Source organism: Lampetra planeri, chromosome 36 (genome assembly GCF_965212315.1).
Source record: "Lampetra planeri chromosome 36, kcLamPlan1.2.h2, whole genome shotgun sequence".
Taxonomy (NCBI): Eukaryota; Metazoa; Chordata; class Hyperoartia; order Petromyzontiformes; family Petromyzontidae; genus Lampetra; species Lampetra planeri.
The window spans coordinates 9,529,888-9,554,364 of record NC_136142.1 but is presented as its reverse complement, the minus strand read 5'-3'; the positions used below and the strand labels follow the sequence as shown (position 1 = coordinate 9,554,364).

At 56.1% G+C, this 24,477-nt stretch overlaps 2 protein-coding genes across 2 annotated transcripts in view; one reads left to right on the top strand and one right to left on the bottom strand.

Moving 5' to 3' along the window:
• Positions 1–10,192, top strand: part of LOC144730779 (activated CDC42 kinase 1-like) — a 34,909-nt gene extending 24,717 nt beyond the window's left edge. Inside the window, exons 13-17 of the mRNA XM_078611523.1 lie at positions 291–1,516; positions 1,765–2,169; positions 2,943–3,038; positions 4,394–4,521; positions 5,149–10,192. Coding sequence (XP_078467649.1) covers positions 291–1,516; positions 1,765–2,169; positions 2,943–3,038; positions 4,394–4,521; positions 5,149–5,155 — 1,862 coding nt within the window. The 3' untranslated portion in view covers positions 5,156–10,192. The remainder of the gene's footprint in view (positions 1–290; positions 1,517–1,764; positions 2,170–2,942; positions 3,039–4,393; positions 4,522–5,148) is intronic.
• Positions 9,464–24,477, bottom strand: part of LOC144730780 (transient receptor potential cation channel subfamily V member 5-like) — a 30,359-nt gene continuing 15,345 nt past the window's right edge. The window contains exons 9-15 of the mRNA XM_078611524.1: positions 21,816–21,902; positions 20,326–20,402; positions 18,653–18,818; positions 16,265–16,331; positions 14,463–14,731; positions 12,697–12,803; positions 9,464–12,395 (exon numbers count right to left, since the gene is read on the bottom strand). Of these exons, the coding sequence (XP_078467650.1) occupies positions 12,077–12,395; positions 12,697–12,803; positions 14,463–14,731; positions 16,265–16,331; positions 18,653–18,818; positions 20,326–20,402; positions 21,816–21,902 (1,092 nt within the window). The 3' untranslated portion in view covers positions 9,464–12,076. The remainder of the gene's footprint in view (positions 12,396–12,696; positions 12,804–14,462; positions 14,732–16,264; positions 16,332–18,652; positions 18,819–20,325; positions 20,403–21,815; positions 21,903–24,477) is intronic.

Below are 24,477 nucleotides of genomic sequence, written 5' to 3'. Positions count from 1 at the left end.
CAAGATCGGCCTCTATGGAGGAGGCTCTTGAAGGACGCTACTGGGCAGTTGGAGGCAGTCGCCCTCCAGCAACAACGGAGGGTGGCACCTAGGCTGCCACAAGAGCCGTGAGGACATCACCTCCACTTCGTGGTGAATGGTGACCATTGTGGGGGCATCTGCCGATATCTGCATACTTGTGCGCGAGTGTCTTCACGCATCTTGTGTGTTAATACGTCATAGTGCCTGCGTACTTGCGCGTGACCGAGCTGCATGCCTTCGTGTTTGTGTCTGCGCGTCCGTGCGTGCAGATCCACTGTACGACCCCGTGGCCGCGGAGGAAATCGGGGAGATCGTCCCCTCGGCCGCTCGCGATTCCGGCGGCGCTGGCGGCGGCGGCGGGGGCTCCGTGCCGCCAGTGACAGGCGGAGGCGGCGGCGGGGAGTCCGGCGGAGTGCGCAAGCTCAACCTCAGGAGGCTGGCGCTCCCCCGGCCGCACCGCGGCGCCGCGCGCCCCTCGGCTCGCGTGGCCGCGGTCCCCTCGGAGCGGTCGCGCGATCGCACCATGAGCGCCTTCTGCGAGGAGGTGTCGCTCATCGACCTGAGCGACGAGGGGCCGGCGCCGCCGCGCCCGCGCTCGGCGCTCCCCTCGCTGTCCGCGGGTTCGGGCTGCCTGCTGGGCAATTCCCCCCCCGCGAGCCCCACGCGCTCCCTGCCTCGCCCCCTGCACCCCATCTCCCTCTCGGGCTGGGAGCTCTGCTCGCCCGACGGCGCCCCTCCCTACGACTGCGTCCCCCGCGAGGACGAGCGAGACGCCTGCCGCGGCGACGCGGGGTTCGCTCCCGACGCCCCCGCCGCGGGCTCCGGGCGAGGCTCCCCGTGGCCCCGCGACGGCCCGGCCTCGCCCGCGGCCCGCGGCGAGGCCAACCCGGCCTTCGAGGCCGAGGCGCCGGCGTGGCGCCCGCGCGACGACCGGGGGACGGGCGCCGGGGAGCGGGGGGGCGGGCCCGACCCGCGGCAGGCGGTGGAGCTCTTCGCCGAGCTGCAGAGGGAGTGCTTGGCCAGCCTGGAGCTGCCCGCCAACCCGCGCCTGCTGCCGCCCTCCGTCTTCGCGGCCCGATCCTCGCTCTCCTCCACCCCGCGGGTCCCGCCCAGGGCACCCCTGGAGCCGGACGCGACGGCGCCCTGCGGGGGCGGCTGGGGCGGCCGCGCCTCCGCGGCGCCGCGCCTCCCGCCGCGAGAGTCCGCGTCGTCGCTCCCCGCGTCGTCGCTCCCCGCGTCGCGCACCCCGAGCCCCTGCGGATTCCCGGCGGACCGGCGCGGCAGCGTGAGCTCCGTGTCGTACCCTCGGCCTACCGTCGGCGCGGGGGGAGTCGGAGGCGGCGGCGGCCTCGGCCTCTTCCTGCCGTTGTCGCAGTCGCACTCGGAGCTGAGCTGCGCACGAGAGAGAACGACCCCCGACCTCTTCCCCGAGTCGCTCGGCGCTCCCGGAGCTCGAGGGCCCTGCATCCTGCCCATCATGCGCGACGGCAAGCAGGTGAGCGCTGGCTGAGCGGAGCCCTCGCGAGTCCCCGTGGCACGGCGCTCCGTGCGGTTCGCCGGCCACGCGCGCACGAGGGACGTTTCTTTACGACGGGCCGAGAGCGGTTCGACTCGCGAACGCGCGGTCCCGACGCCCCGAGCACGACGACGCGGCGGACGTGAACGACCGCCGGCTCGCGTATCGCGGTCGTAGCCCCTCGTCAGGCCCAATGTCGTTTACCGTCTCCGGCGTTGACGCCCCAGGTGAGCTCCACGCACTACTACCTGCTCCCCGAGCAGCCCGGAGGCGTGCCAGGAGGAGGAGCGGGCGCCGTGGGCGCCGTCGGGGCGGCGGGCGAAGCGGGGGGCGCGTCGCACTTCCCGGGGGCTGGCGGTGGGCACCGCCACGGCGACGCCAGGAGGCCCGTCACGGCCGCCGTGCGGCCGCTCGGCATGGAGGAGCGCGGAGGCGGCGGCGGCGGCGGCGGCGGCGTGGTCGTCGCGACCCCGACGGTCGCCCCTCCTCCCGACGCGCGAGCCCTGAGGCTGGCGTTGCCGTTGGCGCTGCCGTTGGCGCGGGCGGGACAGCGGGGCCAGCGGAGCGGCGGAGTGGGGGGCGGCGTCGGCAGCGCGGCGGATCCCCAGACGCCCCAGGACAAGATCGGCCAGGTACACGGCGGCCGACCGCCTTCCGGCTACGGCCCTTCGTAGCCGTTTGCGACGCGAGACGCGCCGACGCGGTCGCTCGCCTCCGCTGCCCCGGCAAACCCCGAGAGCGGGCCGAGCATCGCGCCTCGGAACATTCGATGGGGCAGCCACAGCGGCAGCTATCCCCTGTGTGGCCCAAGACGGCTCGGCACCGCGAGCAGGAATGTGTCGGCCAGTAGGGGGGGGCCGATGTTGCAACGTGGCTTTCACCCATTCAAGTGATTTTCGATGAAATGTTGGCAAATTTGGACCGTGACGCCGGCAGGCGTGCCCTCCTCATCTTCAGATACCATCACCTATTTACGGTTAATGCATCCGCAGTTTGAATCAGGGCGGCCAGCCACTGGGGCTTCAAACACAAGCCTCTGCGACTCACCGCTCGTTCGTGCCGTGACGGCACCCCGCGGGCAGGTTGGGTGCCTGGGCCCGAGGAATTTGTGCGTAGGCGTGCGTGGGAGCAGGCGTGCGTGGGAGCAGGCGTGCACGTGTGCGTGCATGCATGCGGAATGGTGCTGCGGTGGTTAGCGTGCCGCGCTACGAAATTTGATTCCCGGCCACAGCTAATATAGGTGGCGAGTGAATTTTGGACCGGTTCTCGGTCATCTCGGTTTTAAATGAGTACCTAGTGCGGCTTGTGAACATCGCAATTGGGGAGATAAAGGCGGCCGGGCATGGTGTCGGCCACAGCGGTATGTTAAAGGGTGCACGGGGGATGTTTGTGTCCGTGCGTGCAGGTGCAGCTGCTGGTCCATGGGGTCACGACGGACGAGTGCCAGGCGGCGCTGCAGGCGCACCTGTGGGACGTGCCCCGTGCAGCGCACTACCTCAAGGTACGCGCGCACTGCCTGCTGTTAGCGAGCCGCTGTGAAGGCCGGCACGGCACACGAGGGGCTGGGCGGCCAGCACCACCCCCGGGTTGCCTCTGTCTCCCCAGCGGCGATGTTCAAACACCGCACCGTGCACTCATTTGAGGCTGAGTCGACGTTGGGGAGGCCTAAGACTGGTTCAGATAATCGTCACCGGCGTTGGCAGGAATTGAACTCGCCTTGCTGGGTTTATCGCGCAGCGTGCTGACCACTGAGCTACCGCTGCCCACCACCTCAACGCGCACACACACACAGTGTGCGATGCGTGACGTGCGAGCGAGCGTTCTGACGGTGCGACGGGCAGGGCTGCGTGTTCGCGTGACGCGTCGTGCGACGATGGGGGCGGCAGGGTCGTGGCAGCAGCGTAGTGGTGACACTTGCGGCTCGCAGCAAGAAGGCCCTGAGTTAGATTCCCCTCTCGGGTTCCTTTCTGCTCGGAGTTTGTGATGTTCTCTCCCCTGTTGTGCAGAGTACGAGGGAGAGTGTCTGAGCGTGGGTGTGAGCGAGTGAGTGGCTGGGTCATGTAGTCCGCATGCCCAGCCACCGCATGCCCAGCCACCGCATGCCCAAACAGCTTTTGTTCAGCCGGATAGAGGGAGCTTAACGGGTGTGGCACGGGCTAGAGAAGAGATTAACTTTTGCGATATGGGAGGATGTGGAGCTGAGTGGACTTGCCGACGACTGGCACCAGTGGTGTCAAGATCGACCTCTATGGAGGAGACTTGTGAAGGACGCTGCTGGGCAGTTGGAGGCAGTCGCCCTCCAGCAACAATGGAGGGCAGGGGAGCGACGCTCACAACAACGAGCGGAGCGCCGGGCAGCTAAAAGACAGAAAGTTGGCACAGTAGGGGGCACAGGTGGTGCATCTGCCGGTCATCTCAGTCAGTCAACAAATGGTACCCGGGTCTGTTCCTTGACCTCCTGTTAGTGAACGTTCGACACTTCACGTGGACTTAAAGTGCACCTGGCCTGGCACAGGTGCCGCTTAGTGGCGAATGGCGATTGTTGTTGTTGTTGGAGTTTGTCTGTTCTCCCGTTTTTCTGCATCGATTTCCTTCGGGTTCTCCAGTTTCCTCCCATTCTAAACAAAAAAACTCCATACAATGTAACTGGTATTGGCTGTCACTTTCTCAGTGCTAAAAACAAATACTGCACCTGCAAATGAATTTCACAGCAGCGGCAACATCGCCCCCTACTGCGAAAACTTGGCAGGACCCTCCTGAATAAACGTCTTAAGATTCAGTGATAGTTTTGCTGGGTAAACCAGCGTAATAATAATAATAAATGATGATGATGATGTTGGTGGTACCACGTGTCAGGTGGAGCAGCTCTTCTGCCTGGGGTTGAAGAGCCGGGCCGAGTGCCAGCGAATCCTCGAGAAATTCGACTGGAACCTGGAGCTGGCAAGCAGCTTCCTGCTCGGGCACTACAGCTCCCTGCGCTACCGGTACCCTGGAGCCCCCACCCCACCCCCACCAACACACCCCCTCTGCCCCCCCACTCCGCCCCCCCACTCCGCCCACCGTGAGCCTCCTCCCCAGTAGCAGGGCCTCGTCGAATGCGAGAAGCCCGTGGCTGGTGTGCTTGCATCAACGAATTCATCATCGATTCGAACTGATGATTCTCGCATGTTACGGGGGGGTGGGGGGCACGTTGTCGAATCGCGTGCGTGCGTGTATGCGACTTCGTTTTCGAGCCGCACGAATTCTCCCCGCCGCTGGGGTTTTGCTCAGGATTAACGGAGGTGAACCGCGCAGTTGAGACGGGGGACAAAAAAATAACCAAGCGACGATCCAAAAGGACCGCAGAGAAGTCGGGCGGGGGAGGGGTTGGAGGGGAAACCACTCGCACGCACGGATTTAATGTCGGATTTTCAATCTGATCGTCCCGCAGCTCCAAGCCGCCACCACGAGGCGGTCTCCCATCGAAGTGACTAAACCCGGCTCAAGCCTGCTTGGCTTCTCAGATTCGATACAGTCGGGCTCGCTGGAGATGGTCGGGTCCGCCGGGGGCGACCTTGCCGTTAGCCGGGTTTGCCCGTGACGCCGCGTGCGGTGCGTGTTGTGCTCCGCAGGCGCTGACGACTCCGCCGGCGGTCCGAGCGGGGCCCAGGTGGCCGGGGTGAAGGGGGACACCGCCCCGCTGGGAGTGAAGGGGGCGGGCGTCCTGCACGGGGTTGGGTCCCCCTGACGCGAGGACGGGCGGCGGAATGAATGTGCCGTCGTCACCGCGTGGCGCGGCGGCCGCCGCTGCTGCTGCTGCTCCTGCTGCTGCTGCTGATTATTCTGGGACCAGCACAGCTGGGCCCTGTCTTTAGGCCTCGCCTATCCCCACCACCCCGCGGGGCATCCCGTATATTTATTTACTGTTTGTTTAAATATCCATGCCAGTCGGTGGGGAGAAGAGGAAAAAAATATGATTTTAATATAGCAGAGTTAATATAGCAGAGTTGTGTTGACCTTGTTTTTGTTGTTGTTCCAACAATTGCAATCGTTACACAATGTGCAGAAATGGATTCCTGTGGAGTTGACTCGGACCAACCCTGCGTCACCCACCAAGATCCCACCACCACCGCTGCCGCCGTCATCAATGAAACCACGGTGGGGAACGTCCGGCACGCCGGGCGGGCACGTCAGGAGACCGCGTCTCACACGGGCCCCAGATTTAATTTCACACGGTCCCTGCTCACACCCCCTTTGTGAAACGGGCCGCAAAGGATATTAACCCCCTGCCCCCCCCACCCCCCCCCCCCCCCCAGCTCTGTCATCCCAGTAATACAAGTGGATACGCGACGGTTAGTCGATCAGCAGGTTACGTGCGGTGGCGTAAAGTGTGGGTACCTCCAAGATGTCTTGCCGGCATGCGAGAGTGGGCCAAAGTCCTCTCCACCAGGAGTGGCGTGAGCAGGCACTTGCAGCGGCTGACGTTTTTCCCCGCCGTTGAGTTTCAACATTTCACCAAAGGTCGATCCTCTCGCCTGTGTCCGCGGCAACGCGCGGGCAATCTGCCGCGCCATGCTCTCGCGTCCGCCATCGTCGTCGTCTGTGCGGTCGCCTCCATCTCCTGCCACGGTGGCGAGCGGCCACGCCGCGGCCACCCGGGGAGACTGGGGTCTGGCGGGCCCCGGTTTAGATCACCAGCAAGACACGCTCCCGACCCGCGGGCGAGCGACGTGGAAACTGCTGAGCCCCTCCGCTGCCGAGCGCCGCGTGTGCCCCTTCTGGCTTTTGTGACGAGGGGTGCGTGGCGCGTGGCGCGTGGCAACTTGCAGCTCTGTGCGTTTGTAGACAACCGGTAGTTTGTTGCGACGATGCGTCGATATGTCGCGCGACGTACGATCCACGTGTCGTCGGTCAGCGGCGGGTTGTACTTGCAACCCGCCGGTTCCATTCGATCTCCAGGCGGCGGCGACAGTTGAAAACGACGGTGCAGGTTTCTTGTCAAAAATAATCCCCGCCCCGCTCCACCTCCTCTTGCGTCTGTCTGCCGCGCAGTACGAGTGGGTGCTTCACCGCAGGTCACGTGTGCAGGGGTAACAGTGTGAGTACTCCCAGCTATTCAAGGACGTCCGGCCAGTGTGGAAGAGTAGGCCAAATACCTCTCTGTAGAGAAGGCCCTTCTCTCACCAGCGATATCCGCAAGTAATTGCAGGGTTGCGCCTTTTATCTTTTTTTATTATTATCGCGGGATAAAATCGTATCGCCCGTTTGTTTTTATTTCCTGAAAAGGTATTCGCCGACAAGCACGATATCATCCGTTACAAATCAATTAACATCCTTGCATAAAGTTAGCGCTTTCCAAAAGGCATCCCGGTGCAAGTGGCAGCGTGGCGTTCACGATGCCATCGGTTGTTTCTAGCACAGCCGTTCATTTCATGATTCACGCATATCGCGTGCGCAACTGACAGCATGTGCTCTGCAAGCATTACACTTTGTAAAGTTGCGGTGATTGTACGGCTTATTGACCAGCTCTAGGTTGAGCGAAATGCAGCTGAGGAACTTTGAAGTCAACTTCACATTCAGACTGGACGTGGGGCAAAATCACGACGGCGGTGCCACGCGGCCTTGCCCGGTGACGCCGACATCGCGACGGTCGTCACGACCGAGATCGCCGTACCGTGGGAACTGACATCGCGGTAGGGGAGGCTGGGTGTGCCGGCTACTCCCCTGGTGTTGGCGTTAAACCCGGCAACTGCGGGAGACTTGATCGGTCATTGGATTCGCAAACCCGCGGTGTGACCGGCCACGTCGCGCAGAACTTGCCACCAAACTCAACTCGGAAGCTCAGCGGGGTTGTTGGTCCTGGACGGCGCTCGGATGACGGCGTGACCGCCGTGCGCGCCTGGGTTTGTGTGCGCGACTGGAGCTGCGCTGCCCGGTACCCATCGAGCATTGGGTCAACGTTGGGCCGACGTTGGGTACGTGGTTGGAACCGTTGGGCCCAACGTTGACACGTGGTTGGTCCCATTGGTGCCAGCGTTGGCTCGGCATTCCACGCTTGCTGGATACGTGGCAGTCGGTGCTAGGCAGTGCAGCAACGCCGTCGTTGTACCGCGCTTCTACGCTCCCACGTCTACGGCCCTCCGCCTTCACCAAGCCGCGTTGGGTGGCGGCGTGCTAAAATAACTAGGAGCGGCTTTAACCGATGCACGTAGTGCTGCCTCCCGTGCGCCGTAATGACCTTGCGCGAGCGGTATTGGGTGCGTGAACGCGCGTGCAGGTGACCCGCTCGCCCATCTCCCGTGTTGGAGGCGTCGAGGTCCGCCTCTGGTGCGCGGTGGCCCCCACAGCGACCCCACAGTGGCAGGGCGCAGGACCGTGGTTTTGTTGTAGACGTGCACGCGTGCAGGGCAGTATTGTAGGCCGGCGTGGATGTGTCCATAAGTTTTGTTGGTGGACCGCCGTCGTTGTTGTTGTCGTCGTTCGGTGGTGGTGGTGTAAGAGGTACGGAACGCCACGGCACCGCCCGAGGTGGTGTAGTGGCAGTGTGAGAGGTGCGGAACGAGGCTTCTAGAGGCACAAGCGCGGCTGCTATCCTGTTACAGTCTCTGTCTAAAGAGGGCAAATTGAATCTGTTGGGGGGTGGGGGGGGGGGCATCTGTTCGTAGTGGGCGATGTAATGAATGTGTGTGCTGTGCAGGCGAGGTTTTTCTCAGTGTTAGTGGCTATGTGCTGCTTGTGTGTGTGTGTAATGTGTGTGCTGTGTCGTGTATGCTGTGTTTATGCCGTGTGTGCTGCGTGTGTGCTGCGTGTCTATTCAGTCGAGAGCGGCGACTCGGTGGTTGGGGCACCGCGCTACCAAACCGGCGGTCCGAGTTCAATGCCCGCTCGGTGACAGATATTTGAACCGGTCCTGGGCCTCTCCTAGGTCGACTCGGCCTTCAATGAGTACCACGTGTGTACACCTAAGCCAGGGGTGGGGAACGTCCGGCCCGCGGGCCGTATGAGGCCCGCGAAATCATTTGGTGTGGCCCTGCCAAGGCAACCGCAGGCGGGACTCGAAATTCAATAAATCTCAGAGCAAACCTGGAAAAGCAGTTGCGAGTAGCAGCAGCATCATCAATACCAGCTAACATCACACGCCTCGCCAAAGAGAAGCAGTTCCAGCCATCACATTAGGGGCGAGTTAATTAAATGTTTGACCAAATATAACGGGCAATTTTTAAGTTGATAATTTTGTATGGCCCGCGAATGATGTCACCCCTGACCTAAGCATTGGGGGGACAAAGGTGGCCGGGCGTGGTGTTGGCCACCCACCTCCTCGTGTGCCGTGCCGGCCTAAATTGGGTGCCCACTAACAACACTTGCCCCGACATCACCGTTTAAGGCTACACGGGGGATCTTTGTCTTTGTCCTCTTCGTGTGCAAGGTGTGTACGCCGGGTCATGCGTGTGGCACGTGTGTGTCGGCTGCGCTGTGTCTTGTATGCACCAAGTGTTGTGTGTGTGCTCGGTGTGCTATGTAGTATCTGAGTGGGTTGTTGAATCTGTGTGCTGTCTTGCGTGTGCTGTGATGTATGCCGGTCTGAATAGGTGCTCGCCGACAGCACTTGCCCCAATGACCTGTTAAGGCTATACGGGCGACCTTTTGCCCTTTGCTGCTATCGACTGCCTGACTCCTGTTCCCGTGACCGCGGACTCTCGCTCGCGCGTGTGTGCGTGCGTGCGTGCGTGCGTGTGTGCGTGTGTGCGTGTGTGCGTGTGCGTGCGTGCGTGTGTGCGTGTGTGCGTGTGCGTGTGTGCGTGTGTGTGTGTGTGTGCGTGCGTGTGTGCGTGCGCGTGTGCGTGTGTGCGTGCGTGCGTGTACGTGCGCGTATGTGTGTGTGCGTGTACGTGTGTGCGCGTGCGTGTGTGCGTGCGGAAGGAAGGAAGCTTTTATGATGAAACGGTATTTATGAATTTTTATCTCGCTTGAAAAAGGTCATTTTTATTCTTGTTGTTGTTGTTGACACGCGCGAGTGTCGTGTGGGAGGTTGCCGTGAGCTCTTGCCGACGTTGATGACCGAGTGCGTTGCTATCCCCGTTAGCATCGTCGGGTTGTTGTTGTTTGTTGTTAGTGCCGTCGTACGGAATGACAGAGCCCTTGACACAATGAACACGACAAAGGTCCCCCGTGTAGCCCTGCAGACTGGCGGGGCAAGTACTGTGAGCGAGGAGCGCCCATCCTCGTGTGCAGTGCCCGGGACCACTCCTGGGCCGCCTTTGTCTCTCCCCACCCCCACCGTGTACACCAGGGGACTCGTTTAAGGCCGAGTCGACCTAAGAGTGGCCCAGGATCGGCTTCGATATTCGTCACCAAATGTTGGGCCAGTGAGCGGCTTTTGGCGAGCCCAGGTTCAGCAGCGTGGGTGCGCCAACCACTACATGACCACTCCCCAGAGCACTTGCCCCAACAGCCTGCTGAGGCTACACGGGGGGCGGGAGGGGATCTTTGACACACACACACCGATGAACATTCCATGTTACAAACTTACAATGCAAATATAGTGGCGGCAAGAGATTTGAGATGAGCGCGCTCTCTTCGAGGTCACGTGTTCAAGGGGGTCGCGTCCATCGAAGAGGTCTCCTTCCCCTCCGCCTCGTCTGCTCTGTCGTGTAAATAAAGCTGCGTCGTCGTGTATCTGTCGGGTCGGTCTCTGCGTGCGTGTGTGTGTACGTGTGTGTGCCTGCGTGTGTGTGTGTACGTGTGTGTACGTGCGTGTGTCTGGCTTGCAAATGGGCATCAGGCTGAAACATAGTTTCTTTAAAACTGCTTTTTGTTTAGTTTATTGTCCGTCCACCCACGCCTCCGATTAGCGCTGTTGGCTACGTACGGTGTGAAAGAAGTTCAACGTACATACGGTGGGAGGGGGGGGTCCCGCTCCACCACCGTGTGTACGGCGGTGATCGCTGATGTGTGTATATCTCCCCCCCCACCCCCGAGTCATTTGCGGTGTCATTTTGGAATTTGGCAATCGGTGCATGGTGCCACCACCACCTCCTTGGCCAGCTCTCTGCCCACACTCGGCTCAGGCTCTAAACCAGTCTGTAGGTTTACTGTGTCACTTATACAGGGCGCTTCCAAATCGTTTTAACACTTATATGGGACTATCGTTTTTAATGGAAAGAGAACGGATAATACACTCTAACCTGGTCACAAATGTTTGTTAATTGCTTCGAAAAGTGAAAGAGTCTCCACTTGTTCGCCATCGTTGTCAAAGCGTTCCTGGAATCTTCTCCAGGTGGCCTCCAGAGCCCGGCGGCAGCACGTGTCTCTGTGGTGGTGTTGTCGCAAATTCTCAGAAGTGTTCACAACTTTTTTTTACGCACCCTGTATCCTCCACTCCAACGACAGACACTGGTTATTTTGATATTTTGTGTATTACGTAATTCTGCGTCGAACCAGCAAACCATATCTAACAGAGAGGGACCCTTGCCGATATGGCCCAGCAGTTCGCCAGCATTGATGCAAGCAAGCGTGGGGCCTCCTGCTTACGAGACACTGTGCGTTGAATCCGGCACAGGGTGTTGCTTGCATCTAAGTCAATGCTGCTGAAGTGACGCACTCGCAGAAGGCTACCGGGGGCCGACGGGTTGTGTGCTGTGTCATAAACAAAGTAATCTTTGGTTCTTTCGGTAAAGTCACGTAGGTAGAAAAATAAAACAAAAATAATAGATCACGACATTTCGATCGCAACACAAGCGGTCGTCCTCAGGCGGAAAAAATAATCCAGCTCGGTGACTTTACCGAAAGAACCAAAGAGTATGAATTCCAGCAGTCACGAAAGCTTAAAATCAAGAAAAAAAAAAGTACTTTAATGTTTTTTGTTAACGTGGAGAGACGGTCGTGTGGAGCAGATGAATTTGCTGCTTTATCGAACCGATAGACGAGGGGTGACCTACAGCCGTACGCCACTAGAGGCCTCGCACCCCGGGCCACACTGATCAGAGCCTCGAGTCAAAAGTGGTTTCTCGCTCAGGATATTCATCCCCTGTTTACAGTCCTGCAAGGCCAGTGGTGGAAATTCCACATTTCTATGGCGGGGGGTGAGTATATCCAGAGGTTCAACCACCGTTATTGACTTCGCCACACAGTGGTGCTCATTTTTATGGGGATGATGAGCCGATTCAACCCAAAATGTGAACTTGCAACCTTGCGATTGAGAGCCACTCCATCACCGCACTCAAGTCACTAATGTCACTCCCAAGGGCCACCTCGTACTCGGGCCGACGCGCTCGTTACGCGAGTGCACGATGCCGCGGCGTGCGTTCCTTCACGTGCAGTTGCCCGCCTAAAGGTTTCTGAAAGTCCTGTTTGGCCCTCGGTCGGGACGAGGTTCCGCACCGCCCCTGTCGACGCCTCCGGGCCGACCGTGCGGTGTTGGTCGACGCGCCCGACCAGGCCAACTGCACAGCAGCGTGCACTCTGGGCAGGCGATTTCTGTTCCAACAATCGAGTGGTGGTTTCCCGCTTGGAGGGAGCAGGCCACGACGCCGCTGGGCCGCTGGGCCGGCGGGCCGGTGGTCAGATCTGATAGACGACCTCATGGCGCTGGTCCTGCGACGCCGGCGAGTCGGAGTGCCGGCTCGGGAACACGCTCTCGCGCACGACCTCCCAGCCGCGGCCTGACGAGCAGCTGGTGACGATGATGGTGGGCGGCTCCAGCTGCTGGCTCCGCTGCTGGGGCTGCGGATTGGTGGGGGAGCGCGTGAAGTGGCCGCTGACGCCCCCCGCTCCCTCGGCGCCGCTTGCCATGTCCTCGACGCTGCCCCCGCGCCCCTCGCTGAACGCCATGGCGTAGCGCTTGACCTTGTGGATGGCGCGCTCGTTCCGATCTTCGATCCTGCAGCACGCCCAGCGGGCGCATTGAACACACGTCACATTTCATTACGTATCGCGGTGCACTTCGTGCAGGTCGCGTACGACGGAATGCTCGGCACGTCGACGTAATCAAGCGTTTGTTGTAACCTGGCTGAAGGGAGCAAAACTAAACCACCAGGATATTCGTCCAAAATGTTCCGGGTGATGTCTCTCGGCCACCCGCGGCACCGCCAACAGTGGCCGGGCACGCACCGGTTGGCACGAGGTGTGGTGCATAAGGTGCGGGTCGCGGTGCACGAGGTGCGGGGCGCGGTGCCACCCACCGGAGGAACCGGCGGTCCCCCAGCCCGTACTCTTTGCCGCTCACGCCGGCGCGGAACCGCAGGCAGCGCGGGAGCCTCCGCTCCAGCAGGATGGTCGTGGCCGCCACCTGTGGGCGCGCGCCGAGAAAGAGAACGGAGTTGCCGGCGGGGCTCAGCGGCGCACCTCGCAGTAACCACCGCTGCGGCCAGCTCAAGTCTCGATCCCCTTCCGGGGGTCACGCCGCCGCCGCTGCTGTGACCACCCTCCCTAGAATCTATAAAACTAAGCTCAAACTTTTTTTTTTTATCTTACCAAGTAAGGCCCCACTGAGCTATCGAGCTCTTTTTCAGAAGCGGCCTGGCCACAAATGATAGCTCAACGAAGTGACATCATCATCATCACGTGAATATGTATAGCAGCCAAATATTCTGAACACGTGATATTGTTGATTCTAAATGTGGAGGGAAAAACCGGAGGACCCGGAGGAAAACCCACGTGATCGCGGGGAGGGAGACACGTCAACTCCAAATATACAGCAGCAGGCGTCAGGGTCGGGATCGAATCCACGACCTCCTGTGTACCGGGCGAGGTAGTTAACATCTCATAGCTGCCGTGGTGCCCCAATCCAGATCCGGAGAAACGCTGCTGCCAAACAAAGTTGAACAAGGCAGACGTCTGGAATAAATAAACCCTTCCTCATTCGAGACCCAAATCTCATCATCGCGCCTCCTGGCGTTGGAAGTTCCTCCTCTTCCTCAAGGACACGTGTGTGTGTGTAACATGTGTGTGTGTAACATGTGTGTGTGTAACCTGTGTGTGTGTAACATGTGTGTGTGTAACCTGTGTGTGTGTAACCTGTGTGTGTGTAACATGTGTGTGTGTAACCTGTGTGTGTGTGTGTAACCTGTGTGTGTGTGTGTAACCTGTGTGTGTGTAACATGTGTGTGTGTGTGTAACCTGTGTGTGTGTAACCTGTGTGTGTGTGTGTAACATGTGTGTGTGTGTGTAACCTGTGTGTGTGTGTGTAACCTGTGTGTGTGTAACCTGTGTGTGTGTGTGTAACATGTGTGTGTGTAACCTGTGTGTGTGTGTGTAACATGTGTGTGTGTGTGTAACCTGTGCGTGTCTGAGTTACGTGTGTGTGTGTAACCTGTGTGTGACCTGTGAGTGTGTGTGAACTGTGTGTATGTAACCTGTGTGTGTGTTACCTGTGCGTGTGTGCATAACCTGTGTGTGTGTGTGTAACCTGTGTGTGTGTGAACTGTGTGTGTGTATTACCTGTGTGTGTGTGTGAACTGTGTGTGTGTGTGTGAACTGTGTGTGTGAACTGTGTGTGTGAACTGTGTGTGTGTGTAACGTGTGTGTGTGAACTGTGTGTGTGTGTAACGTGTGTGTGTGAACTGTGTGTGTGTGTAACGTGTGTGTGTGTAACGTGTGTGTGTGTAACGTGTGTGTGTGTGTAACGTGTGTGTGTAACGTGTGTGTGTGTAACGTGTGTGTGTGTAACGTGTGTGTGTGTAACGTGTGTGTGTGTAACGTGTGTGTGTGTGTAACGTGTGTGTGTGTGTGTAACGTGTGTGTGTGTAACGTGTGTGTGTGTGTGTAACGTGTGTGTGTGTGTAACGTGTGTGTGTGTGTGTAACGTGTGTGTGTGTAACGTGTGTGTGTGTGTGTAACGTGTGTGTGTGTAACGTGTGTGTGTGTAACGTGTGTGTGTGTAACGTGTGTGTGTGTGTAACGTGTGTGTGTGTAACGTGTGTGTGTGTAACGTGTGTGTGTGTGTTACCTGTGTGTGCCACAACTGCTCCTTTTCCACTGCCATGCGCGAGTAGGTGCTGCGCATCACGGCGATCAGGAGGTTGATCATGAGGACGAACGCGAACAGCATGTAGAAGGTGTACACCACCTTGATGAAGTCGGAGAAGTGCAGGCGGACGTTAAACCAGTGGCTGACGAGGCCGAGGAAGAGCTGGTACATGGTGAACCACGCGGTGTAGAAGTCGCGCCACTGGTTCCAGTTGTCGGGTATGAGGATCTGGAAGGTCAGATGGAACGCTGTGGGAAGGGACGAGAGGGGCGGGGGGGGCCACGGATTCTCAATGGGGGTTTCCACCTCGACGAACTTCTCCAGCGTCAACGCTCTCCCAGGGTGGACAGCGCTGAGTGTGCAGGCGGTGCAACTGGGCTGGGTCCCCCCACATGACAGGCCCCAGGCGCCGTGCTATGAAGAGGGCAGGTGGGGGGTGGTGGTGGTGTGGGGGGTGGTGGTGTGGGGGTGGTGGTGTGGGGGGGTGGTGGTGTGGGGGGTGGTGGTGTGGGGGGTGGTGGTGTGAGGGGTGGTGGAGTGGGGGGGTGGTGGTGGTGGAGTGGGGGGTGGTGGTGTGAAGGGGGGGGGTAGTGTGGTGGTGTGAGGGGTGGTGGTGTGGGGGGTGGTGGTATGGGGGGTGGTGGTGTGGGGGGATAGTGTGGTGGTGTGAGGGGTGGTGGTGTGGGGGGTGGTGGTGTGGGGGGTGGTGGTGTGGGGGGGGGTAGTGTGGTGGTGTGAGGGGTGGTGGTGTGGGGGGTGGTGGTGTGGGGGGTGGTGGTGTGGGGGGGGGGTAGTGTGGTGGTGTGAGGGGTGGTGGTGTGAGGGGTGGTGGTGTGGGGGGTGGTGGTGTGGGGGGTGGTGGTGTGGGGGGTGGTGGTGTGGGGGGTGGTGGTGTGGGGGGTGGTGGTGTGGGGGGGGGGGGTAGTGTGGTGGTGTGGTGGTGTGGTGGTGTGGGGGATGGTGGTGTGGGGGGGGGGTAGTGTGGTGGTGTGAGGGGTGGTGGTGTGGGGGGTGGTGGTGTGGGGGGTGGTGGTGTGGGGGGGGGTAGTGTGGTGGTGTGAGGGGTGGTGGTGTGAGGGGTGGTGGTGTGGGGGGTGGTGGTGTGGGGGGTGGTGGTGTGGGGGGGGGGGGGGGTAGTGTGGTGGTGTGGTGGTGTGGTGGTGTGGGGGGTGGTGGTGTGGTGGTGTGGGGGGTGGTGGTGTGGGGGGTGGTGGTGTGGGGGGTGGTGGTGTGGGGGGTGGTGTGGTGGTGTGGGGGGGTAGTGTGGTGGTGTGGGGGGTGGTGGGGTGGGGGGTGGTGGTGTGAGGGGTGGTGGGGTGGGGGGTGGTGGGGTGGTGGTGGTGGTGTGGGTTGGTGTGGGGGGTGTGGGGGAGTACAACTGGACCAGGGGGTGTCGTTTTATTCCTGGCGCCAGGACCCATGCCAACGTTGTGTTGACACAAGTTCAACAAACAGAATCAGCATCTGTATTTGCACTGCAGGAGGAATCCGATGAGCTATAAAACTCTTCTTCACAGACAGGGGCACGGGGTAAGAACGTTACAACAAGAAACATTACAGAAAACACGACAGCAGTGCAAAGTACAAGGAAGTTTAACATGCCTACGTGTTAAAACTCAGGTAAACAAATCACATAAACGCATACAAATAAAACTAGACATTTATAGCACGGTCGGCTATGTAGGGTGCGAAAGAAGTTCAACGTATTGCAGGGTACATACACACGCACGGTTACGTGCGTGCACACAGAGAGAGAGAGAGGAATAACGAAGGCGTTGTACCGCAGGTGAAGCCCATGAGCACCATGAACATGAGCCAGCAGACGCGGAACACGTCCTCGAACAGAACCTGCGGAGACAAAAGCGGAGACGGCGGCGGAGGGCATCACGGCGCGACTCGTGTGAACGCGATTTGTGTTGCAGTGACTCGCAACACAGCGAGAGCACGTTTTGGGAAACATATCACGACGAAGACGACGAGGATGACGACGTTGTCTTGATTGACATAAATTTGATTTCAAGTACTCTACAGGTTTCCTCTCGCTTCACGCGGCGGTCGCAGTGGTGGTGGTGGTAGTAGATGCGTTACAAGAAAAGGGCGCGCAAAGCGAAACCGCACGAGGAGACGGCTGCCTGCCGAGTAGCGCACACAGTACACACACACAGTACACACACACAGTACACACACACAGTACACACACACAGTACACACACACAGTACATACACAGCACACACACACAGTACACACACACAGTACACACACACAGTACACACACACTACACACACACAGTACACACACAGTACATACACAGTACACACACACAGTACACACACACAGTACACACACAGTACACACACACAGTACACACACACAGTACACACACAGTACACACACACAGTACACACACACAGTACACACACACAGTACACACACAGTACACACACACAGTACATACACAGTACACACACACAGTACACACACACAGTACACACACAGTACACACACACAGTACACACACACAGTACACACACAGTACACACACACAGTACACACACACAGTACACACACACAGTACACACACAGTACACACACACAGTACACACACACAGTACACACACAGTGCACACACAGTGCACACACAGTACACACACACACAATGCACACACAGTGCACACACAGTACACGCACAGTACACACGCACAGTACACACAGTGCACACACAGTACACACAGTACACACAGTACACACACAGTGCACACAGTACACACAGTACACACAGTGCACACAGTGTACACACAGTACACACAGTACACACACAGTGCACACAGTACACACAGTACACACAGTGCACACACAGTACACACAGTACACACACAGTGCACACAGTACACACAGCACACACAGTACACACACAGTGCACACAGTACACACAGTACACACACAGTGCACACACAGTGCACACACAGTACACACACAGTACACACAGCACACACAGTGCACACACAGTGCACACACAGTACACACACAGTGCACACACAGTGCACACACAGTACACACACAGTACACACAGCACACACACACTGTATGTGTCTGCGTGTTCTGAGTGAGACAGCTGCCCGCATACGGTACGCAACACAATGTCAGTCCCACGTCCGACCACATGTCGGCGAGTGAGTGAATTCAAACCGCGTACTACCGTGAATTTTGGGTAGAACTAGTTTAGCCTCGTGCACAGCGTGAAATCGCGTAAACCGAACCCGCACTGAGCGAGGGGAACCTGCAAATCTGGCAGGGACATGATTGTTCAATTCCATGACAAATACGACATCGAATGATAAGATAAAATAATGGATCTTTTGTAAGTCTCAAGTAAATGCAGGAGTCATAGCGAGATGTTGAGTCGCGTAACGGTGCTTGCTCTTTCTTATAACTCTTTTTGACTGCAGCCACCAAATGATCTGGGGCAGGCGAACCAGCAACCACCCAACATAGCTGGCATTGCATGATCATCGCCCCGCACTCGCTGTGGAAGTGATTCCTGTTCATGCCATTGGTGATGTTCATATTTGCGATGTTCTTAGTGTTCATTGAAGATGTCGGATCGCCATGTAGCTCAGGTTTTCCGCGGGGTGTGGTGGCGATAGCTTAAACGGTGTGGATTTATATTCGGAACAGACAGACTTTCATTTTTATATAAATATATAGAAGATAGTAAGATTATTTGTTACTAATAATGCAATATAATTTATTCTTATTGTTACAATAAATATTAAAGAGTGGTCCTGACCACTCGTACGATTTATCGTAACTGTCCTCCGCGGGAATTATCTTATTTACACGGGAGTTAGGAGAAATCTCATCGCAAACCTAACAGGCAACAACCGCTACCAAGTCGTAGCAGCAGCACACCATTCTTCTTTGCAAGGTCTGCGGACCACTGGTGGCCCCTGGTGGCCTTTAGTGCGGCCCCCCAACAACACACAAATTGTAAAAACACCCCCCGCCCCCCATCATCACCGTGCTGTCAGTCAAACCCCCAATGGCTTCGAATAATGTGAGTGGTGGCCCCTCACACTGACGACGTCTCATCGGCGAAAGTGAGAATTCGTGAGGAGCACTGCCGTAGCACGTCGTGCCCCCGGGAGGCTCCGTGGCTTCGCGTCGCACCTTCTGTATGGTGACCATGAAGGGTCCCAGCATCTCGACGCCATGAGCGAAGAACAGCGTGTAGCACCAGCCGAGCACCAGCGCCAGCGACATGGGCACGGACTCCCCCTGGGCGCCCGCGAGCCTCATGACGAAGAGCAGTCCCACGAGGCACGCGTAGCACACCCTGAGGGGGGGGGGGGGGGGACGCGGCACCACCGTTGTCATCGTCACGGAGCAGCAGTGCGACACAGCTTTGGTGGTGCACCTCCGATGAGCACGGATCGCTACGTATGGGCATGCGATGAACACCTTGGGGCCGCGCGCGAACACAGCCTCCGTGTCATTGAAACTAAACTGAAAACTCTTTTATTTTATTTGACCAGATAAGGCCCACTGAGCTTCGTAGCCTTTTTTAAACAAGCGACCTGGCTATCACAAATGATAGCTCAACAGTAGCGGCGTATTTATCATCATGTGGAAATGTATAGCAACCGAAAACTCTGAACGCATGATGTTGATTACTAAATGTGGAGGGGAAAAACCGGAGGACCCGGAGAAAAAAATCCAGGCGACCACGGGGAGAGAGACACTGCAAACCCAAAATATACAGCAGCAGGCGTCATGGTCGGGATCGAACTCATGACCAGCTGTGAACCAGGCGAAGGAGCTAACATCTCACCACCATGGCTATTCGCGGTGACGAGATGTTGACATCGAACCACAGCGAGCCCTTTGATTTCGTCTCACAGAAGAGAAGGCAGCTTCAGGTTTCCGCTCTGTCGCGTTTGGGTTCATTCGTGTGGAATGGCGGTGGCGACGCTATGGAGGCTGCTTGCTGCCGGTGGTACAAATGGCACCTGGGCCCATGGGCCCTAGCGGCCCAGACGCTGGGCTACGGAGAGGCGGGAGAATTTGGAAAGGGGGACACCCTGTTCCAACCCTTGCACCGAGGGTCCATGCCACCCTTGCCCCCGTAGCAATTTGAATGTAATTAATGGGGGCCAATCACCGCGTAGCCATATTGAGCGTAACTTTTAGCACTGCAGGACCGCTCCTCAAGTGACATCAAATATATCTCATACAGCTGCACAGTGCAGGTGTAAAGATTCCACATTTCTGGGAGGCTCAACTGGGACACATGGTGAGCTTTCTATTAACTCCGCCCACTTGTAATAAGCACGGAGACAAAGATCCCCCGTATAGCCTTCATCAGACTGTTGGGGCAAGTGCTTTTATCGAGCACCTATGAAGGATGACACGGCACACCAGGGGGTGGGTGGCCAGCACCAACGCGCGACCGCCTTTGTATTCTCTAGCAGTCAATGTTCGCACACTGCACCAGTTTCAGATAATCGTCACCGATGTTGGCCGTGAGCCGGAATCGAACTCGGGCTCCGGGTTCGTAACGCAGCGCGCTAACCGCTGCACCACCGCTCTCCACGCCCACTCATCCACGAGGCCCTGCTCACACTGACGATGGACTCATCCACTTGCCATGCCGTGATATCAGAAGACTTTAAACCGGGGGCAAGATCCCAATTTTTACAAATAATTCGGGGATAACCGGGACATCCATTCTGTGAAAATGGGGACTTGCTGAAGCCACTCCAGGACGTTTAGTAGTTGCTCGGTGATCAGTGTGGTTGCGAGGGTTATGGAAGCATTTGGGGTTGAGTGTTTTGTGTCTTTACAGGATCATGTGGAAATGGCCGCCAGTCACGATGTTTCCAAAATATCGCGAGGCCCCGACGCGAATGACATCCAGCATCTGAGGGGCAGAGAGCGAGGGAGATAGAGAAGACTCTGGTGCACACAGCTGTAACAAAACAAGTTCGCTTCCCAAATGCAAATCCTATTTTCGTTCCCTTTAAATTATTTTTTTGCTGTAATTAATGTCACGCTGTCCATTTTTTTTTTATTACCGGTATGCAGTGCCGGATCAAGCATATGCTATAAAGGGGCCCTAAATAAAAAAATATATAACAGAAATATTAAAACACAATTTTTTTTTTTTTCATTTTCTACACAGCCAGATAATACAACAAATCGCTAACTTTAAACACCCAGTCATTCATTAAAGTTGAAGGCAGTATAGTACAATAGTAATAGAGCAGAATCACTGAACCGGAATTTATAGCTTGAAATAATTATACGCGGGGCCCTTGAAAGTGCGGGGCCCGTAGCATATTTAGCTCCTTTTGCTACTAGGATAATCTGGCACTGCCCGTATGCATGCCGCAGGTGTTCTTCATTGCGGGGGCCGTGGGCCACTGACGGCCCCTGGGAGGCCTTTAGTGTGCCCCCCCCCCACAATCCACAAATAGTGACAACACCCCACCCATCATCATCATCGTACTGTGAAACCCCCCAAGGGTTTCAAATGTGTGATGGCGGCCCTCAAACTGGTGATGTCTTATCAGCGAAACTGCCCCACCCCCCCCCTCTGAAAATTAGTGAATAAATCTGGCACACTGGAACATACCGCCCCACTCTAATAATTATAGTTGGGCAAACACAAAACAAACATCCCCCGTGTCGTCAAAACAGATTGTTGGGACAAGTGCTGTTAGCGAGCAGCACTTATGAAAGGCCGGCCGGCACAGCCTCCATTTAACACGGACTGTTGGCACAACGTCGCCATGCGCACTGGGCCACTGCGACCTTGTAAACACGAAATCCCTGAACGCCCGCAACCACACTGAATCCGCAACAACAGCCGCTGTTCACTAAGTGGCGTTGACGCCACCACGACGTTTGTGCCAGGCTAGGTGCACGTTAAGGCCACGATTTTTCATAATCGTTATTTTTTAACTGTATAGAATAGTTAATTTTTATGTTTAAGCAAGTGACGGCGCTTTGACCCGGCAGATTTATATGCCAGAAAGGCGCCACATGTTAACCAAAAGTAAACGGACTTGATTTGAGATGTGTCGAAGGCTCGCTGGCAGGTCACCGGACAGACCACCCCGAGTGTTATGGGTTGACTGACCGAGATGACTGGCAGATGCAACACCTCTTCTGTGCCACCTCGCTGCGTTGTATCACACGCACGCACGCCTTCTCGCTCCCCCTCTACTTTCTGACCCCGTGCCCCTTCCTGGACATCTGTGAAATAAGGAGCTCTGTAGATTATCGGATTTCTCCTCCAGTCTAAATAAACACATTCTGTGTGGGCTCTCACCTCTAGCACGAGGATGAGAATGGCCCCGAGGATGCTGACGATCTCGCCCCCGAGTCGCACAAAGTCCTGCTGAGTCTGGTAGCTCTCCTGCACGGCCACGTCAAACAGCTTCCCGTCAGTTCTGCAGAGCATTGAGGCACTTCTTCGGTGCCGTATCGAGACGTGTTGGTGCCCAGGGGAGGGAGTTTGCCCTTGCCACGACACTGGCACACTTCATTCACATGGGCCCTTTCACAGGACAATACCCAGTAAACATGGAAGAAAGTTGGTTTGACGTTGAGCCAACATTGGCACGTGGGGCTCTGGGTCAATTTAACGCGTCAGCCTTCGTGACCAATATTACATTTAGTTTTTTTTAACTGCTTCAACGCACCGGCGGTGGGCTGAAGCGGTAACAAACTGACCACGTTCATTCACGTGGCAGCTTTATTAATTGTCTGCGTCAGGTGGTGGAGGCTTTATGACACACATTTCAACTTGGGCGGCGATCTGATGCAAATGAAATAAATTGTTTAAAATCATGTTTGCTGGCGAGTTGAACCTTTTCAGGACAGAGAGGCTGTCGGGGCAAGTGATGTTAGCGAGCGCCTATTAATGTCGGGCATGGCACAAGAGGAGGGTGGTGTGGCCAGAACCACGCCCGGCCGCCTTTGTCTCCCCGGTTCTGATGTTGTTTTGTACTGAGTTGACCTCGAGGAGGCCCAGGACCGGTTCAAATATTCGCCCCTGATGTGAGTCGTGAGTTTGGGTGGCAGTTGTTACTTGTGTTCAAAGGGGAGTCCATTGAGTGCAGTCGTGTTAATGCGGTGGCCATTGTGGGATCGAATTTCATACCCGTCAACCCATTACAATTTACCCCATATTCTTGTATAGGGGAATTGAGTTTTCAAGTCCATACGGCGTACAGCCGTTTCATTACGGGCTTTGAAGGATGAACATTGAGATTTAAAAGGGCACGGGGGTGACCAATATGGTCTGAATTCGTCTGTAATAAGGTAGGGCACTGATAAGGGGTTGACAGCTATGGAATTTAATCACCGGAGGGTGAGGTTATTCCAGTGTTCTTCACTGATGTTCAGAAGGGGGGGGGGGCACTTGTGCCGATAAGACATAATTAGTGTGAGGGCCCGCCACACACATTATTTGAAACCATTGGAGGTTTGACAGCAGCACGATGGTGATGATGATGATGGGCGGTGTTTTCACGTTTTGTGGGGGGCCGGACCATCAGGGGCCGCTCTAAAGGTCACCGGGGGGGGGGGCCGGGCCGCCAGTGGCCATGCGGGCCTCGCAATGAGTGAGGGCCACTGGGTTACTGGGGACGTTCTGAAGATTTGAACGCGCACCCGCCCGCGCATTTGCGTGCGACACACGGCCGGCGTGGCGCGAGTTGGCGAGGCTTTCCCGCCCGCGCGCCAGCCAGCAAAACTTTTTTGTTGTTTGTTATTTTCTCCTAATGGTCGTACACAGCTACTCGCATCGTGGAGTGTGATATTTTCTAAAGTTGTAGATTGTTATAGTTGGTTGGTAGTGTTAAAATGTTGCGCTGCATTGAAAAGTTTGGAAGGTACACGTGCATATTGAATGAGACTGATTTTACCTTCGTAAAAAAATTACGTTTTGCATTTAATAATGCTTTAATGTGCAATTTAATTGAATAATAGTCGTTATTGTTTTACACTGTAATGACGTGTTGTCAAGTAATTGCATAAGCAGATTTGTTTTAGTAAAGTTTACCTCAGAATTGTTTATGCGTTCGCTTGCGTTTAATCCAAGTTTAGTTTGGCAATATTTAGGTGATTTTACAGATTAACTTCATATGTTTTAATTTACTGTGTGAGAATAATGCATCACAAGTTTAACGATGTTTTCCCTCAGAATTAATATGCACAGTGGTAAAGGTAAGGCCCGAGGCTTTCTCGGCATTACAATTAATGAATTACAAATTGCTAAATAAATACGTTACGGTCATGGTTCACTGTGTTTGTTACAGAGTTTGTACAGGATTAATAAATTAAATGTCGGAATCTAATGTAGACACATTTGCCTCAGGGTTGTGGATGTGAGGGGTTTGAGGAGGTGCCAGGCTTGCGCCTAATCAACATTTATAAAATTAAACTTTTATAAGTTTAAATGTTTTACATTGTCTAACAGTAAATTAATTGCGAACTTAATCGTGACAAGTGTCACGTTTTTGAGGACTTTTGGCTGCTATGTAAAATGAAAAAGATCGTGTAAGGCTTTGCGGTTACAATATTGTAAGCATTACGTTGAATAAGTTATAACACAATTTGAAAAAATTACGTTATCACAATGCGTTGTATGTATTAAAGTTTATGTTGAAAAACAAGTGTCAAATTATTTTTCGTGTAAAGTTTAGCTCAGCGTTGTTGACATTATAATTGTTTAATGATGAGTAGGTTAATGTGTAGGTTGTCACATGCACAGCTATGAGTCGTGTACGTAGGGTGTAGTTTTCATGGGTGTAGTCGGTAGTGTTGGGCTTTAATGTGCACAGGTTATCACCAATACCAATAACCGACATTCTCCACTAAGTGACGGTGTCGTCACCATGGCACCTGTGCCAGGCCAGGTGCACTTTGAGGCCACGTAAAGTGTCAAAGGCTGGCTGGCAGGGGGTCACGGGACAGACCCAGCAGGT